Source organism: Tigriopus californicus, chromosome 8, assembly GCF_007210705.1.
Source record: "Tigriopus californicus strain San Diego chromosome 8, Tcal_SD_v2.1, whole genome shotgun sequence".
NCBI lineage: Eukaryota > Metazoa > Arthropoda > Copepoda > Harpacticoida > Harpacticidae > Tigriopus > Tigriopus californicus.
The window spans coordinates 1,046,684-1,065,377 of record NC_081447.1 but is presented as its reverse complement, the minus strand read 5'-3'; the positions used below and the strand labels follow the sequence as shown (position 1 = coordinate 1,065,377).

At 46.0% G+C, this 18,694-nt stretch overlaps 1 protein-coding gene across 3 annotated transcripts in view; it reads right to left on the bottom strand.

The window, feature by feature from the left end:
* Positions 1 to 636: 636 nt before the first annotated feature.
* The window catches only part of LOC131884427 (epidermal growth factor receptor-like), a 37,603-nt gene continuing 19,545 nt past the window's right edge, over positions 637 to 18,694 (bottom strand). Inside the window, exons 1-7 of one of the 3 annotated variants that reach the window (XM_059232202.1) lie at positions 14,330 to 14,996; positions 9,712 to 10,047; positions 6,338 to 6,663; positions 5,885 to 6,082; positions 2,512 to 5,386; positions 2,124 to 2,414; positions 637 to 1,846 (exon numbers count right to left, since the gene is read on the bottom strand). In XM_059232202.1, the coding sequence (XP_059088185.1) occupies positions 1,281 to 1,846; positions 2,124 to 2,414; positions 2,512 to 5,386; positions 5,885 to 6,082; positions 6,338 to 6,663; positions 9,712 to 10,047; positions 14,330 to 14,474 (4,737 nt within the window). In that variant the 5' untranslated portion in view covers positions 14,475 to 14,996 and the 3' untranslated portion in view covers positions 637 to 1,280. Of the gene's footprint in view, positions 1,847 to 2,024; positions 2,415 to 2,511; positions 5,387 to 5,884; positions 6,083 to 6,337; positions 6,664 to 9,711; positions 10,048 to 14,329; positions 14,997 to 18,694 lie in introns of those variants that run through there. The other 2 variants (XM_059232200.1, XM_059232201.1) reach the window with 2 other exon arrangements.

Sequence of the window (18,694 nt, the reverse complement as noted above, 5' to 3'; positions counted from 1 at the left end):
CATGCACAGTGATCCAGTTGAATTTTCAATAATCGAGTGAAGTTGTTTTCTTGGAGTAGGGAGTTCTGTCACTGTACTGATATCTGGGCTTAATAGCAGAATACTTTTGGCTTCAACCAGCTGGCCAATTGAAATAACTGACTAAATCAGTCTATAGCTTGGCGCCACATATAGGGCCTTTTTTAGAATTTACACTAGAAAATTGATGATGACTCACTACTGACTACTGATGTTCTACTGACGAGAACCACCTTGAGATCTAAAATACATGTAAGAAGGGACTTATTGAGTCCGGAATTTCCTTCCATCTGGGTGGACGTAGAATTAAAAGTAAAGCGGGTACTGATTTGTTGAATCTACCGTGAATGGCAGAGTGAACATCAAGACAAAGAGATTCAAACTCGAAAAGAAAAGCTTACGGTTTTTCGTGACCAAATACAAAAAGCCAGTTCCTGCAAACGGGATATTATTATCACGGGAGATTTCAACCAGGTGTTACTACGAGGGCTTGTAGGCGGTCTCAAAACGCACATTAAACATATACGGGCTGCGCGAATTCATGAATAACTAAGTAGAAATGCCGTCGTTGATAAACGGACAATAATCTTACATCAATAAAAAATTCAAATCCAGGAATCTTTCGGGATGAAATATTTATTTCTGTTTTTCACAATCTTATAATAATGAAAATGACAAATGAAACAATCCACATTTTCAATGTAGATTAAATGATAGTAAAAATAAGGTTGATGCTACTGTCAGCTTCTGGGCCCAACCCGATTCTTATTGTTTTAGTTTAAATGATCCAAAACACACACATGTGTGGGACCAATTGGAAATGGCACGTAGGGGTTGAGAAACCGAGCAAATACGAGAAGAAATACATCTAGTTATACACGAGCAAAAAAAATCTATCATTGCCATCCATTCAGGAGGAAATTTTGAAATCAAGGAATATTAGCGCAATTTTGTTTTGTGCTTTGTGTTTTGACATTGGCTATTACTCCTTTTCTTGGTCCACAAACAGGAAGATCGTGATCGTGTTTTTGAGCATCATCATTTGCCTTGTTTGTTCGTTCGTTCTTGAAAGTGAGACTAATACATTTAGAATATAAAGAGATGTATCGGGCTAATAGACTCGGCAATACACCAAGTTATTGTTGAAGTACTAACAGTTGTAGTAGTAGCAATAGTAGCAGGAATAGATATCACAGTCACTTGAATATGAAATCGCATGAGAAGCTCTGGGTTGTTTTTTGTCTTGGCACTCTGTCCCAATATCAGACGGTCGTTTCGTGTTTGTTAATGTTCGACGAGGCTGGATTCAAGCTCAGCATTCCCGGTGGTCCATTGGCTAAATTGGCCGTCACCACCGACCCATTCGAGGACGAGGCAGTCGAGGTCCGGTTCGGATGGAGCGGTTGCATCTCCCGTTTAAGTCGATCAAAGTCGTTGTAATACTCGTGTTCATCGCTCTCTTCTCCCGCCGATGATCGCGGGTGCGAGCTCACGCCGGGCGTGCGCGGCACACCCGGCGCCATACCATTGATGACACCGTTTAAGCCACTGGTGGTGCCGGGAGGTACGGACGAGTAGCCATTGCGGGGGTTGCCTCCGGGGAGACTGGTGTAAGGTGGATTATTGCCATTTCCACCCGGTGCGGACTGAATGGAGGAGGGCCCAGGAGATCCGCCATTGACTAGTGGGATCCCGAGGGTGTGGTAGTTGCCGCGATTGCTCTTGTTGCGATGCTCGTTCAGAATGTATTCGGGGTTGTCCATGGACACGAGACCAGTGTTGGCAAACGGCGTGAAATCCGGTACACGGCCGTAATTGGATGGATTATCTGAAACGACCAAGTTAAAATGAAACCGATGTAGATGAGAAGTAGGGAGAGACTCGAGATAGGTTAGAAATCAGAAGGGTACGGTGGCTAGAATTCTACATCCACACCGAGGAAGTCAAGAGGAAGTGGGTGCGGACAGATTCCGATCTATGTACTACGGCATAAAACTTGGGTTTACCTGTCAGAAAGTAACCTTGCGGGGGTGGATAAGGGAACATGGTATTTGAATTGCTCGTGTTAGTGTTGGTTGAGTTGCTGGGGTTGCTGGCTGATTTACCATTGCCGTTCTCGGCGCTCCCGCCGGACAACAGGTCCATGTACGCATTGACATTGTTGTTCAAGGTTGGGGTGTGATTATTCGGGCCTTGGGCTGAATTGGCAGCCGGCGATTGGGGGGAAGGGACGAGATAGTCCTCTTCATCCACGGGCAATTCAAGGCGAAGGCCGGCCGCTGCGGCCATTCCGCGACGCGAGGCCGTGTTCATGCCCTGATGTGACAACGACTTCTGACTGTGGAGGGTGTTGGCGGATGGGTATCCGTTGGGCATGGACGAGGCATTGTCGTCCTCTAAAAAGATTTTTAAGAAGATGTTCCATGAAATTCCTCAATTCGAAAGTGCTCGTCAATTTTCTGTATCAATTTTCTATATTAAGGGGAAACTTACCTAATAACTTTAAAGGATCACAGCTAGCAGAGAAAAAATTTGAACCATAGCGAAGGCTTCGAGTGCCGAGAGTGTTGAACCCACCACTGGCTCCGGGACCTTCGTGCACCGTGTGATGAGATCCATAACGGGTGGGGCGGTTCCCACTCACTCCTCGAAGAGAATCGTGATACGACGGGGGAGGAAAGTTGGGTGGGAAGAATTTTTGAGTGGGTGTGGTGGGAAGAGGTGTGTCCACTGGCGTGTGAAGGGTGTGTTGGGACGGCATTCGTCCGGGATTCAGATACTCTTCTGCCGCCATGACCATTTCGGATCCCCCCAGATTGGACGATATGTTCCGAATGAGCTCTTTCTCGTCTTGAGTGGTGTACGAAGGCAGACGCATGAGTTTATCCCCCGGGATAACCAAATAACGACCCGGATCTTGAGCCATCTTGGCAAACTCCTTGGCCAGATCGGTGAAATTGGGTCGGGCATCCGCATCTACTTGCCAGCATTTGATGAGTATCATGTACACCTCCAACGAGCAGATGACAGGTTGTCGGAGTCGTTCTCCTTTTTCTAAGAGATCCGGAACCTCTCGCGCAGGAATGTTATCGTAAGGTCGCTCACCATAAGTTAGCAACTCCCACACGGTCACGCCAAACGCCCACACGTCCGATTTGTGATTGAAAATTCGATGCTGGATGCACTCGAGAGCGAGCCATTTAATGGGCATCTTGCCCCCCGCGGCCTTGTATTCGTCCTCGTTGATGTCCAAGAGCTTGGCGAGGCCAAAATCGGTGATCTTCACACATGAGGGTGTTTGAACCAAGACATTTCGGGCAGCCAAATCGCGATGAACCAAGCGACGCTCCTCGAGGTACGCCATTCCTCGAGCAATTTGAGTGCACCAATTCAGGAGCGGCTTCGAGCCAATCTTGTCCTTGTTGTTCCGAACATAGTCCAAAAGACAGCCCAAGGGCATGAGTTGAGTGACCAGCATCATTTGGCTGGTCATGCATACGGCCAAAAGTTGAAGCAGATTGGGATGCTCCACACTCGCCATGATGTAGGCTTCCTCGAGGATCTCTTTGTTGGCACTGGTTCCAGTTCCCTCTCGGAGCACCTTAACAGCCACGGGGATCTTGACGTTTTCTCCTTCAGGCACCCATACACCTTTATAGACCGTTCCAAAAGCACCATATCCCAGGATTCCACCCTTCCGAAGTTCTTGCTCGCGAACAATCTTCAGCTTGGCCAAGTTCGGTTTGATATTGGTGGGTCGGAGAGGCTCGCTATCTTCATATCCGGTCATCACCATGGTCATCTTGGCCGTGTTCTCTTTGGCTCGTGCTCTTTGTCGCCATTGGTAGCCAAACACCACGATGAAGATCCCAAACAACAGAATACATCCCACAACGCCGCCAATGATGGCCGAGAGCGAATTGGCATTGCTCAAAACAGCCTGAGCCATGTGATTGGGGGTGACCGAGCAATACGGTTCTTCACCCTGGTCCGTGAAGATCTTGTGCGGGGTCTCGTCCGGACACGTCTTCGTACAACTGAAGGCAGTGGTGTTGTCATGAGGATCGGCACCTTCGGGGAACAATTTGTAGTTTTTGCAACTGTGACATTGGGCCACAGATGGACCATAGCATCCTCGACATTCATTGGCACACGGTTTGCACTTTTTGTTCTGTTGATCAGCAAAGTAGTCGCTAGAACACTCGGTCACACATTGCTCATCTTGCTCAAAAGCATAGCACTCGTGGCACACGTCCTGGTGGAATCCATAGCCGTTGCACCTCTTGCACAGAGGATGGCAAGGTCGACAGATGGCCTTTCCAGACAAGGATTGGAGCTTGCCTTCCACTTGTGGGACGACCCACTCGTAGAAATAGCCATCGGGGCAGCTATCGGCCTCTTTCAGACATCGGACCACTTCTAGATCGGTGTTCAAGATGGCTTTCTCACACGAGTTGCAACCATTGGGACCGACCGTGTTCTCAGGCCCATTGCAACCACCCACACAATTGGAATGGCACTCTCGACATTCGCCAATGGCTCTATCGTCGTATTTACCAGCCGGACACTTGTCCACGCAGAATGGGCCGTCTTTGGTGGTCCTACATCGATCGCACTTGCCAGGTCCAGATCCGGTACAAGTGAGCTCGCATTGGGCGTCACATTTCATGCACTCATTCTCCCCAGAGCGGAACATGCCCAGATTGGGGTCACAACTGGCCACACATTCATCTTCGACTTGATAGTTCTTACACGAGAGACACAATTTGTTTCCGGGACCCCAACAGCCTTCAGCGGAACATTGCCGATCGCAGTCGAACCCTTGGGTAATGCACATTTGCGGGTCCTTGTTGTTCTGGAGGAGGGTATTGTGGGACGGGGATTTCATGATCTTCTGCCACTTGATTTTCGAGGCAAAACATAAATCTTGGTTCTCCAGGATGGCCACGCTGCCCGATCGGATCTTTCTCAAGGACTTTAAATTCAGAGACGTCAACGACGTCTTCACCACGTAGAGTGAGGAGAAGTACTCCGTCAGAGTGCGTCCTCCGACGATCTCCAAGTTCCGGAAGGCATCCAAGTTTTTAAAGTTCGGATGATGAGCCTGGATGTTCAAATAGCCGGTGACCTCTCTCAAAGTGGAGAGAACATCCAATTTGGCCGGATCCAAAGCGGGATATCGGGGACCGAAGGTGAAATTGTCGTAAATTTGTTGGAACCCGTGGAAACTCGAATCCAAGATCGTCAGAGATCCTTCGATGACGGTGCAATTTTGAAGCAAGTTGATGTTCCCAGCGTGAATGGTATCGGAGAAATGACATGTCTTGGGACAAGGTCCTTCACAAGGAACACATTCTCCATTTTCGTTCTAGAATGAAAAACATTAATGTGAGGCAATTTGAGCGACTTATTAATCTTTTCTACAACTGGTTTGACGACTCTCAGGTTGTTCTTTAGAAAAGCTTATACAGATAAAAACCCTCTTCAAGAAGTAGATCGGTTGCCATCGGAGATCTACAGACTGACGCACCAGGATGAAATCAAGTTCGATGGATACCAAAGCCACTTCCAACAACAAATTGGCATTAGCCAAAAAAGCCAAATATGGACCTGCTAATGGATCTCTTTTATTCTTTGCAACCGACCGCGCTCTCCAGATACCTTTTTCTTCTAATCTTTTCTTTAATGGACAAGATGCATGAAGTGGAAAAATCATATTTCGTAGATGCTCAACAATCTTGGGGCCCGTCAATCTGCCCAGTCATTACTTAAAAGATTAAGTCAAAAGGTTCTCTCTCTCTCTCTCTCTCCTCTTTTGGAAACGGGTCGATGACTAAATCAAGCTAGTCAAGAAAACGAAACTCACCTTTTTCTTGGGCGGACACGCCCTAACACAAGCCCCATTATCCTTGAGGAGATGCTTGGGACAATCTTTGACACAGGTGGCTCCGTAAGCGTATTTTCCATCCGGGTTCCGCTCCCATTTGTACTTGATCGGGTTGTATCTTTGCATGGGTGGACATTCTTGTTTGCAAACCCCATCATCGTAAAAATTCCGACATGCCTGTATGAACCAAAAAACAGGAAACGCTCAAGGACTGAGAAGACTGGATAAAAAACGGGCTCTTCGACAAGACGTGCAAAAACGACAAGAAGCATTTTCTTCTCAACCAAGAAGAACAGGAATCCGTCAAGATTAGCTAGCCGTTGTATTAGCCATTTTCATCTTTCATTTATTTCACCCTTCTAAGCTACAAACTCGTAAGCATAGAGGTCATTTCTAGTTGCAGATCAGTCAAGAGGTCTATGTGATACTTACGAGACAATCGGATTGTTTGGGTCCGGTACATCCTCCGGCGCAAAACAGATGACAGCACTCTCTGGGTTTGGGTCCAAAGCAACGCCCTCCGTGGCATTGAGGACTGCAATTGATCTTGGAGAACTTTTGGCAATTGTGCGGTCCTTCGCCCCAACACCCGGCTTGACACGATTCGTGACACGGGGTACAATCCCGTTCAGGCTCAGCGAATTTGTACACATACAAGTACTTGGCATTCTGCCCGGTGATGATCTCCTTCCATTCAATGGTCTTGATGTGGCAGAGGTTGTAGTTGTTCATGATCCCGACGCTTCCATCGAGAATATCTAAGAAGATGAGAAAAAAAAACCATGACATTAGAAAAAAGTGGCCGCTCATTTGGAAATGTTCCGAGTCTTATCTTCAGACGCGTTTCTTCTTCAACGACGATAATTACGGCCACAATTTAAGTATTATGGTCTAGTAATGCTCTAGCCACACCACAAAGTAAGTCAGTCAAAAGGAAGCCTGAGCAGGAGGTGGAGAACGAGGTACAGAAGGTAAAGGAGGCAGGGATGGAGGCGAGCTTGGTTGTTCGCTCGCTTCAATTCTAGAATGGGCAGCTCATAATTTTGAGAGGGACCCTGACGTCAGAGCCCGTTTTGGCACAAGAGCAGCAGGCACCATCGACGAGCGTGACAAAAACGCCAACCACCGCCAACCCAACAAATGCATCACTTGGCAACTTTATTCAAATCCTGACGAGATTAGAGGTCCCCGAGCGTGATCATCACGCATCACTGCTATAAGATACCTATGGTTTCTGGAAGCCGTTCGTTCGTTCGTTCGTTCCTTCGTTCGTTCGTTCGTTCCTTCGTTCCTTCCTTACTCCTCTTGGTCTTCCGACAATTATTCACACTATAAATCTCGGCTCATTTGAGAGCCTCTTTCAAGAAGCCCTCTCTCATGATTCTTTCCAGCATAATACAAGAGATCTCGGATGGCACCCTCCCTCGGTCCCAACCCTCCCGTTTCTCAGACGAGAATTTGAGAATTTGTTTCAAGAAGTGAACCCTCATCGACGTCGAGGGGGTCTCATTTTAAAGGCTTTTCTGGCGACGAAGGCGACAAAGACGACGACGACCCTCTCCAAGGTCAGATTTGAGTGGCTCGAATCCAGACAAGTCTTGTTATGCCCTGGCCTCAAGACAGCCCAGCAAAACTGATGTCGATGATGGAGGGAACTAAAGATCTCGAGTTGTTGTGCTGTATATGGAAAATAATCAATCAAATGTCGCGATGACCCCAGCTGAGAGGCAACAATTCGTTGATTTACATCTCTCATTAAATTTGAATGCCATGAATACCAAGCTCACTTCAAGACAGTGTTGTTGCCTCGTGACGTGTTGCGTTTGACGGCCTCTGGAACCTTCTAGTCGTCCTCTGCCGAGATCCTGCCTGCATTTCTGAATAAATCCTAATGAAAAAGACGACTCTTGGTGTCCTCTGCCAAACTACCAATTCACATTCGACACTCAGAGAAGCAGGAGAGGAAAAAAAGGTACTACCATAAACCTGGTTGAATTGCTACGTCCGCAATATTTTAGGTTTCAAAAACTAATAAAAAGAACAAACAGGTTTTTGGCCCCAACGCGTTCAACTCTCCATCAATTTTTTCGGCAACCAAGGTCTCCTCATTTCAACCATGAAAAAAAGATAGAGAAAGAGAGGGGTCGCTGGATTTGTACCGTGTAATTGGAGATTTTGCCGGGATTGGGAGATCTTGTTAGGACATACAGATTGATCGATGACGACCCAACCAAGAAAGATTGCTCCTTTCTTCCAAGAACTCTCTCGAAAGGAACAAGAGGGAAGACGAAGAAAAACCAATTTCAAGAAAGATCAACAAAAGCCCCTTTTTGAGATAAATTACAAATTAATTCACCTCATTTGGCACATCCAAAGACGAGCGAGACCCTCACTTTCCGCTGGGTCGAGAGAGCCGAATTTATAGCTAAAAGGCTATTTCAGGGCCAGCCTGAACGAACAACAGAAATCAATCCTCGGCTCGGGTCTAAAATATGTGTTTTTGCTCTTTATTACGAGGCAAGTGAACCTCTCTCTCTCTCTCTCCGTAAATGGTTGGCAGACGGCCATTCGATGTTTCAGAAGGTCCGAGTTGCATGCAAGCGACTTTTCGGTAATCCATCCATCCATCCAACACACCAACCAACCAACTGACCAGCCAAAAGCTTCGAAGCTCGTCCTTCTTCGCCGTCTAGACAATCTTGGTTCGGTTGTACTACGAGACTTCCAATCTCGACCAGTTCCCCCTGACTAGTTATTACAATAAAAATCTGAACAAAAAACGACAACCAAGCCCCATCAACATCGAGGTGTACATTGTAACCTTCTCGCTCGGAGATTGATTGTATGGAAGATGTTTTCACCGGGAGAAAATGTGACATCTTCCCAAAATTGCCACCCACCAAATCCCCTGTCTTGAGTTTCAAGCTTTTGACAAGTCACTTATTACTCGAAACAAGTTCAAGAACGAGTTGGCAATGGCAAAAAGCACCAAATTAAGTCCCGTTTGGGGTCTTTAAATCCCGGATTAGAGCTCTTTGTGAGTGGCTTGGAAAGAGGCAGATTATGAGGGATTAAAATGAAGAGCATGAAACCAGATGGACACACAGACAACACATTATACCTCGAGTCTAACACACACACACACATACGTATGCTCAAATCACTGTCAGGCTTCCACAAAAAGAGAGAGAGTGAGTGGAATATTGTTGTTAATTACGAGAAAACGTGTTCTTGTGCCTTTTTTCCATTGGGCTTTTTTTCCTGACTGGATGGAGCTATCCCTTAATTATCTTGAAAGTACCCACAGCCATCTTCATCGTCATCGGTCGTCTAGATCCCCATGATAGCGACTAGTATATGAGACAGATTATGCGGTGGTCAATAGTGACAAAGAACCAAGACAAGAGAGCTTTGTAACCATTCAAGGATCAAATGACAACTCTTAGGGATCAGATATACCTCACTCAAACTCAGACGAACCCTCTACTTCTTCTCCTTCATCGTCGTCTTTCCCTATTTCGTTTCTTAAACTTGGATGATTTTCTGAGTGGAGGGATCAAATTCTCGGGTGGTCTGGCCGAGATTGAATCAAGATAAAAGAAATGCTGCTCTCGCCGAGTTTTTGGTCTCTTTTTGCGCCACTCGGAAATTCCAAACCGTGAACCTTTTTTCTCTACACTCCTTAAGCCTAACTGTGGCCAATCCGATCTCACAGTTCCGCTTCGAAGTTTTTCTTGTGTTCCTCAACGAATAATCCGTACCTCTGTACCTCTGTGCCAACAACTGTTATCATCCAATGAGCTTACCTCTTAAAGCCGGCAACTCCAGATTGTGCATTTTCGACAACGTGACAATAAGGGCAAATTCGTCCTCTTGAACGCTAAGCTTGAACAGAGTTCGGCCTCGAATAATCTGAAGCGATGGCAACACGATCCGGGTGACATCCACATGGGAGATGAGAACGTAGCCAGTGACCTCACGGATGTGCTGGAGGAAGCTCAGGTCCAGATTCTCATCCTGAAGCCAAGTGAGCTCCAGATTGCCGTCCACGTACGTGCAATTCGTGTATCGATCCCGGAGATTGCGATAGTGATGCTCGCGATTATTCGGCACCGACATCCGGCCGCTCGTTCCAATGCAAACTGTAAATGATGAAGAAAGAAGGATGTTATCATAATTCTTAGTAATATTAAAATGCCTCGCCAAACAACAGGCAGGTAAAATGTTTCGAGGAATATCGTGTGGGCGTTGAAGAAAAATTAGAAAATCCTTGCAGATCATTGGTTTAGATTGAAAGGCAGATGATGCCGGGTTTGATTAGTTTCTTAGAATGCCGGAAATGAAGAACATTCGCATTGGAAGTTGGGTCCAATAAAAAAACCGGATCAAGGATGATGCACTTGAGAATGAATGAAATTAATGGGTCCTCTTTCCCTCTACGAAAACCTTGACGCTCCGGATCTCTCAATTCCAAAATTGGAGTTGGAAGTAGGCCGATGTTAATGATTTGGTTGTCGTCGTCTTTACTATCAAGATCAGTGGGTTGGATCCTTTTTTTTCTCGCTTCACCTGGAAGAGCGCGAATACGATCTTTTTTTTCTCTCTCTCTCTCATTCAAACAAGCTTGTTAAATGTTACAGGGTGAATTTGATCCGTTTGACCAGATTCGAAGATTTTCGAGCCCATTTGTCAGAATCTTTGCCTGTCAAATATCCAAGGAATGAGTGAATCAAGCTAAAGATAGCCTGGCACGCAAAATCAGAGAATGCGTTAAAGAGTGTTTCCTAACTTACGAAAACAAGTGGTTTTGATCGCAAATTTTTTAGTTAATTTCACAGTTCACGGTGCGTGAAATCACTGAATGGCAAAGCAAATAAAAATTGGCGTACTCTCGCAATAACTGAAGCGGAATCGAGTCCTATATCCACGAAAAACAGCTAAAACAGTTTTCAAGCCTTCTTGTGGCCGGATCGTCATGAAAATGACATTCATCACATCAGACGGTCCCGCATAATAAACGATTCGTGGACCACAATGAACATACACTTGTTCATCCTCTCACTTCTTCGAAAGCCAAACAAATTGAAACAAAGAACGCATTTCAGAATCTTAAATCCCGCCAGGAAGGAATGCTTCTGATAAATGCATCCATCTCCTCCTTTTTTGGACCTCTTTCGCCCGAAGGTCGCAATTTTTACGTGCCTAGAATTGAAGTTAATGTCCCAACAAACTATCATTGGGAGTAATTTCTCAAAACCTAAATTGTTGTCGGTCTTTTTCAGAGTGAGGAGAAGACCACACCAAATTGCAAAAATTGCAAGGGAGGAGCTACAACAGATTAACAGTACACGCTTCGACGCTATTCAGGATGATGTCAAATTGTGAGAGCTTAGGGCTTAGGTATATCAAGAGGATATGATACAAAAGAGCAGGCGACTTCCTCTCTTTTCATCTAAAAACTTGATGGGTAACAATTTGTCACTCACACACGATCGTTTTCTGCATGATTTTTCTTGAAAAGCAAAATGTTGATCCCTTCGAAGATCCTGATTGGTCAAAGGGTGAAATAATTTGTAACTCTACAGGCTTGGCAGAGAGGTTTGGAAAGGGCACTTGAAATAATTACTGGAGTACGTTGAGCGATGTATTGCTCTCATGATGAGATTCATACATTTTTTGTTGAGGATGTTTGCTCGGACATAATCACGTGTGTGGTAGACTCCCATCATTTAATGACGACAAGTCGGAATTCGTCAAGACGTTTGCCGTTCCCACGCCAGAGTGAGCGAGAATTAAGAATCAACGAGGATGATTGCTCAAGCATGAACAAACCCACATGGACATTTTCCGAAATGCTTCTTTTCTCATCAGAATGGCTCCCTAGTACTGGAGTAGGCACTCCGATCTATTGGAGTCCAACAAATCACTTCGGATTATTACGAGAACTTGGTCCGAATGTGGGAAAGGTTAGGCCAGGAGATCATCGACGAAAATTGATACGGATAAATGCGTTTACAGAGAAGGGGGGGGGAGGGATGTTTCGTTCGCTCCTCTTTCTTCGGTTGCACAGCAGAAGAGATGAAGGAATTGATAATGAACAAGTTGTAAATCCACTCGAGATCCCAGAGAAAGACACTAGGCGAACGCTGTGATGAGTTTCAATTTGAGATCCCCCGGATATTTCGAAAGAACGAGAAACTCGAGGGTCGACTGCACAGAGTGTAAAGCTCTAGCCGGATCGTGTTCGGAGAATAAACTTGAATTGCCATAATTGAATTGGTTCCAAGTCTGCCATGTTAATTACATATTAAAATCCGGCCCGTCTCATACTGTTTTATAGCCCATGACCCGACTCTCGGTCTCTTTTTCACAATGTGTATCGAGTTTTGAGGATTAAAGCGAGCTAAGACATATACATACAGAGCAATGACTTCAGAAGAACAATTGAAAGAAGAGGGGAAAAAACTGAAATCCGACGCGGCGTCATCTTTCCCGTGTTGTTTCGTTGGGCTTCACTGACTTCTCGTCCGCATTCATCTGGGGTAAGTCTGTGCGAATCTTTACGTCATAAATGCAAGGGCATTCCCATGAATTACACATAAGACATGTACGTACCACAACATGCACACGTATAGTATCTCTGTGTACGAGCCAACATTCAAAATAGCCAATTCCACTTGAGAAGGAAGAGGCATCTTCTCCAATTGAACCAATGACGAATTGTCTTCCAGAAGCGAGCCAGAAAATTTGCCTTCTATAGACTTAAGGGGCGAGACTAATCCTGGGGGTTGTAATTCGAGATCTGATTACTCAAAGGGTGGGGGTCAGCTCCTGGGCTGGAGCTTCAACACACTCGCCCTGAACTAACCCACTGGGACACTTCGTACTTGGGCGACATCCCCGACCAGTTCGCCTCCATCAGAGCTTTGGGTACTCCTCGTGTTGCTTCGACCGCCATCCATCCCCAAAAGACCAAGACGATGGGGTTTGGCACAATCTCGATTTCCCATCGCGGACAAAGCTCCCGGACAGCGGGAGTTTCAGGGAAAATGAGAGGGACAAGAGACGGCGACGACCGAGACCATTTCGGGGAGTTTCTGCTCATTTCGACCTGTTGGGATAATCGTTTCGTTGGATCTAGCACAAGCTCACAGACAGCAACATCTAATCTGAGGAGACGTGGACTTGAAGTTCGAAATAGGCAATGTCCGACTTTGATTCGAGTCTTGGCAACCGCAACCTAACTAGGCTTCTCTAATAGTCATTCGACGTTATTAAAAAAAATAGCTTAGGTGGAAAGGATTGCACCTAATTGTTGATTATTGTTCTGTGGTTAACACAGCCGAGGACAGGGGTTTTCTTTTTTTCACATCTATGGCTCCTGGCCGAATTTAGAGCAATGGAATGAGGTGGCTGAGCCCAGGAAGATAGTAGTCTTTGGGGCTCACGAATTTTCGTATTTCTCCAAAATTGATTTATGACCTTTGTTTCAAGAGCTCCGGATGAAAATTAGCGCAGCAATTTTCTTCCATTCCTTTAACTCCTCTCAAGACATCCCCTCTTTTCTTTCTCGTCTCAAGACATTTTACCCTCACAAATGGTTCTTTCCCCCAAGTTCTCAAAAGTGCATACCAATATTGAAAGGATTCTTCAGGTTTCCCATTTCAAATCGAAGTCATGCATTCACAATTGAAGCTTGATGTTAGCGGTTCTTTGGTTTGATGGAGCATTCGCTTTTATTGCTTTGTGTGCCATTCCGTGGTGGTTGTTTGTTGGTCCTGACTTGGTTGGTACTCACATTTACCAAAAGCCAACAAACAGCTTCAAGTCGGTGTAAGAAAAGGGGTCTCCTCGTTCTTTACAATCAGTCCAGCTGATTTTGTTTTCAAAATGCGGATACCAAGAACCTTGGCTACTCGATTGTTATCCATTCCGGCAAAGATTTTATGGCATCCAATGCAACAAAGACGGTGTGGTGTACATACTGAATGCCATTTCTCAGCTATTCCCGCTTGACGTCCAGGATTGGGACCCTCATCATTATAAAATAACTCGGGAGGAGATATCAACCATCCCGGACTTGGGTCTATCCATGTCAGTGACCAAACGTGAAGAATCTCGTTCGACCACATTTTTTATATCAGAGAACGAGAATCCAGCAAAAAAGCCTCGCGAGAACTTGACAATTTGATGTGCTCGCTGCACATTGAATTGAAAAGTGCTTCGAGGACAAATTTCCCTACACCCTCATGCCCAAAATCAGTTCCAATCAATTGGCCAAAAATGAGTGCATGTCACGATTACGTAAAATCCTACCTATCCGATCCACCAAGTGTCTTATTGGGCCCTCGATACATGTTGCTGACGTATATGAAGGATTATATTAGAATACAAGGCACTCTTGGCCAGGTCTGTGGGTCTTACTTTTTCCATGTCGATGATGCTTATCCGAAGCAGCCTTGTGAACTTGTTCGGCTCTGACGGCCTTGGTGCCTAAGGTTAGCCAAGCCAAGGATAGAATCACGAGGATGATATGATGAGACGTCATCACGAATTTGAGCGGGGCCATGGCCCAAAGAAAACCTAGGACAGGTCACCTCCAGCCTTTAAGCTTGGCCTGGTGAGGCAACATCACAATGAGGTCATGATGGCTGGCACTTCGGACATTGGAGCGAGCCTTGGAACAAGACGTTGAAATCACTACACGACTCTCCCTAATTCGACTAGGATAGATATCCGATCAAACAACAATACACACGGTCACTTCACTGTTGTTCTCATGGTGGGATGACCCAAACGATTTGATAGAGAGGCCGATTCTATTTTGTTGTATTCTGTCAATTGGTTTGGGTTTTCTTCACCTCAAACCACCTCTATCTCCTTCTTGCTTGGCCACCAGCACTACTCTACCAATTACAACAAGACGACGACGAAGACCATCATCATCCTGAGCAAGCAGGCTGTCTGCTTGACGATGGTTGAGCGAGATCACGGAGTTCGTCGATCCATCCAGCGAGGGTCGGGGATCTTTGCCACTAGGTCTGAGCTACACACTGCACTGCAGTGCGTACCTAAACCAACCAACTTGAAGGCTGAGGGCGAGGGCACGTTGTCTCCGAGAGAGGCGCCACAGGTGCCGACTTCCAATGGACTATCGCTCTGCTCTCAGGAGTTCCTCGTTCGTTCGTTCTCTTCTAGTTCGTTCGCTTTCTTGAGGCACTTTGCTCACCACTTCCTCACCTTGGCCGGCCTGACTGCCTCACCCGCCGAAAGGGACCCCAATTCTGTCCAGACTCAACAGCGAGGCTAGCTCCAAACAGCGAGTCACCCACCCAGCTACCTGCCCTTCGAGTTATGGGTTCCTCAGGGTTGACGTCGGCGCTTCTTGGGGCACACAGCCGATGTTCCTGGTTCCTAGTCATTTAGTGGTTCGTCAGTACGCGGATCTAGAGAGGTAGTCTTGTCTGTACCTTCCTTAGTGTGGCATAGGAGGGCCGGGACCTTCGGGGATGATGGTTGAAAGAGCGGCAGACCTATGCTTCTTGGTTTCACCTGCCGAAGATGGTGAGTGCTACTTCGAACGAGGAAGCTGCGTTCTGGACCAAGATCAGCGGCCACTGCTCACGGGCAACTTACCATAGACAGATTGGTGCGGACCCGCTGACCAGAACCACAACAGTTTCGAGGTGCTCAAAACATGTCTCCTGGTTGGGCCAGATTGCCCGAGCACCCTAAAACCCCACCGACGACGCCAAAGAGAGCTACAAGAAATGATGGTCCTGTCGGTCATCGGACAGCGCCGGACGTTCGAAGGGGAACCCAACCATCTCTTTATTTAGGTAGTGGTTGGGTAGTAGTACTGTTAGCTCACTTTTTCCCATGTGACCACGAGAAACAAATCTGAGAACCAGGCGAACTTGGGTACGTCTGGCGTGAAGGGAGATGATGGCGTAAGTGGCAAACGAGGATGAGAGAAAGGGGTACCTACTACAACCAACCTGGTACCTACCCTATACCCTATACGGAGTGCTGGCAGGCAGGCATCAACTTGTTGTTGGTACCCATCTCTAAAACCTCAGCATGGAGTTGTGATGAAGCAGGGGTGGAAAAGTTGGTAAGGAGAGAGGGATGAGCGAGGTAAGGGGCTCCTATCAGAGGAGCAAAGATAATTTGCACGGGCCACAAAAGGGGGACAGGGAGATGATGGGGTCTCTCGAATCTCCCTGGCAAGGGTGCTGGACAGACCGCGTATTCTAATTAAAATGAATCCTCAGCTTGTCCAGTGTTGGCATTACAAGAAAATCGATTTTCAGCCCGGGTGGATGACAATGGCCATAACTGATCAAAGAGACACGAAGCCGTCCGGCCGCTAGTGACCATCAGTAAATAGTGTCTGCCTCCTTCTTGAGCAACCAACTCAAAAGTTCCATTTTCTTTGGGGGCTTCTTTCACGCTCGTCTGTTAATTGACCCTTTTGCCACGATTGAGAAAGTCAGTCCCGGCTTTGTTGGCTAGAGGGAACTATTTTAGGGCCAGAAAAACGGATTTGCTCTCGCCAATGCATTTTAGTAGACTGTCTTTTGCCTTTTTACGGCATTCCTTTGGCTCGAGAAGTGGAAAAATGGACTTGGAATTTACAACCCTGTAATATTGGTCAATAATCATGTTTAGTATCTTTTCGTTCTCGTTAGTCTGCATCTCTTCTGTTAAGTCTCCCTGGTTCACTAGAACTTGATCCCTGGAAATGCATTTTATGTCTTCAATTCTGGGGATAATCTTGGCGTTCTGAGCACTTTCGGTCTGCCGTCTAAACTAGATTAAAAAACCCGGACAAAATGTCCAAAGCCTCAAAAACTGGCAAGGCGGCAAAAAAGTGCCAAACAAACAAACACAAAACTGGTCTTAGTTTTCTAGACGGTTAGTACTACACACATTGCTTAGAGTTGGAATTGTTACAAATGGTCCGTTTGTGTTTGTCTTCCACGTCTGAGACAGAGATAAATGTCTTTCGGCAAAACGACTTGATTTCATCTTACTTCAAAAGCGAAGAGAGGCTTCCTCGGATTGAAGAAAATGAACCTCTAACTAGATGAGCAGACCTATGAGCTTCAGTGACTGGCAGGGTTCTTCCTTGGAACAAATAGCTAGGGGTGACTAGCTCACCATATGGTCGTCTCCTTCCATAAGATGACTTCCAATGCCTTTCGGGTTCAGGTCAGTCGCATGCATTGAACTTGTAAAAGCCATTGTCCGGAACTCTATTCATATGCGCACGATGCAACACAATGCCCATAGTAAATAGTAGGCATCACATCATCATCATCATCGCCCGTATGGGAAGCTCAAGAATGATATCTGCGGAATGACGCCGAGCTGTCAGAGGCACTCAGAATTGGTCATCATTGGGGTTCTGCATAATTGACAATGGGCACAAGACCTAGCTCAATCCCTCCCGACAAGATCTTTTAGGAAGAGATGAATTCATAATGACTCGAACAACGCCCCGAAAAGACAACTCAATCTCGCTCTTCTCGATTCAAGCAAGATGCGTCCTAGCTCAGCTCTCTTGCCCGTGGAAATCTGTTCTAATTTTGTGCGCTCAAATCCTCGACGTACGTATACGTATGTATGTATGGATGGATGGAGCTTTGAATTGTCATCCATTGTAATGACCTGGTAATCTAGTGCAAGCTATTCGCACTTCCTTCTTCTCCTCACCACACCGTGATTGGGATTCTTGAGCAAGACTTCGCAGTGAACAAAGAAGCCCTGGAATGCAAGTGCTTCTCGTAGTAGTAGTAGTAGTAGGCTTTGTTGGCTGGAAATAGTTTTTCTCTCTGAATGCCTTCATTAATGATTGATTTCATTTCATTCTGTCTTCCTGAGAGGAGAAGAAATGATCAAGGCAAGGAGACCTATTTTTTGTCGAACACTCGTTCAGTTTGCTTGGCGAAGGTGGAACTTTCCAAGGAAATCCATCACTTCTTGACTCCACGTACATCAAACCCCCTGCGAGGCTAAAGATCAGATGTTAAAAGTGACCTGTAAGTTCAATTGCATCGCCACAGGGTGTCATAGCTGCACTTTAAAGAGTGAGTCCTCTAACCTGTTACTTAAAAAAAATTGCCTTCAGCATTGGTGGATATCGATCTGCACGATATACCAGGGACTCAAAAGTGCATTGAAATTTCCAAGCTCAAGTCGATGGTATCTCAAAAAATGTAGATACAAATGGCAACATGTGCCGGGTACATCAGAGGCCTAAGAGATTGTACTAGATGTTGTTTCCGAACCCAGTGTTGAGCTAGGATCTAGAACCATCAGTCTTGGGTAGATGGGCACGTCATCTATCCAACCGTCCCGTCCAGCCTTTGGGTAGGGTAGGGCTGATTGAGGTAGAGATGGGGCGATGAGCAATTTGTGCCTCTCCCTATTACGGTCATTATCATTGTTCTTACAGCCCCAAGCACTTTGATATGCTAAAGAAAATTATTGTTTGTGACGGCTCAAAGGTTTTCGAGCAAGTAACGTCACTACTACGAGAGGATTTTGAAGAAATAAAAGCAAGGGTCGCCGCTTGCTGGAGTTAAAGTTTTACAAATGCCTCGTCATTTTGTGGGTTGAATCATCCTTGATGGAAGATACTTTAAGCCGTTTCTTCATGGCGTTAGAAAAGCACTGGATTTACAGTGACCTAGTCGAGATAAGAACATCCCACGATGGTCCGAGAAAGATACCCTGGCAACACTGATGATATCGCAAGCATATCATTATGATTGTCAGGTGCGA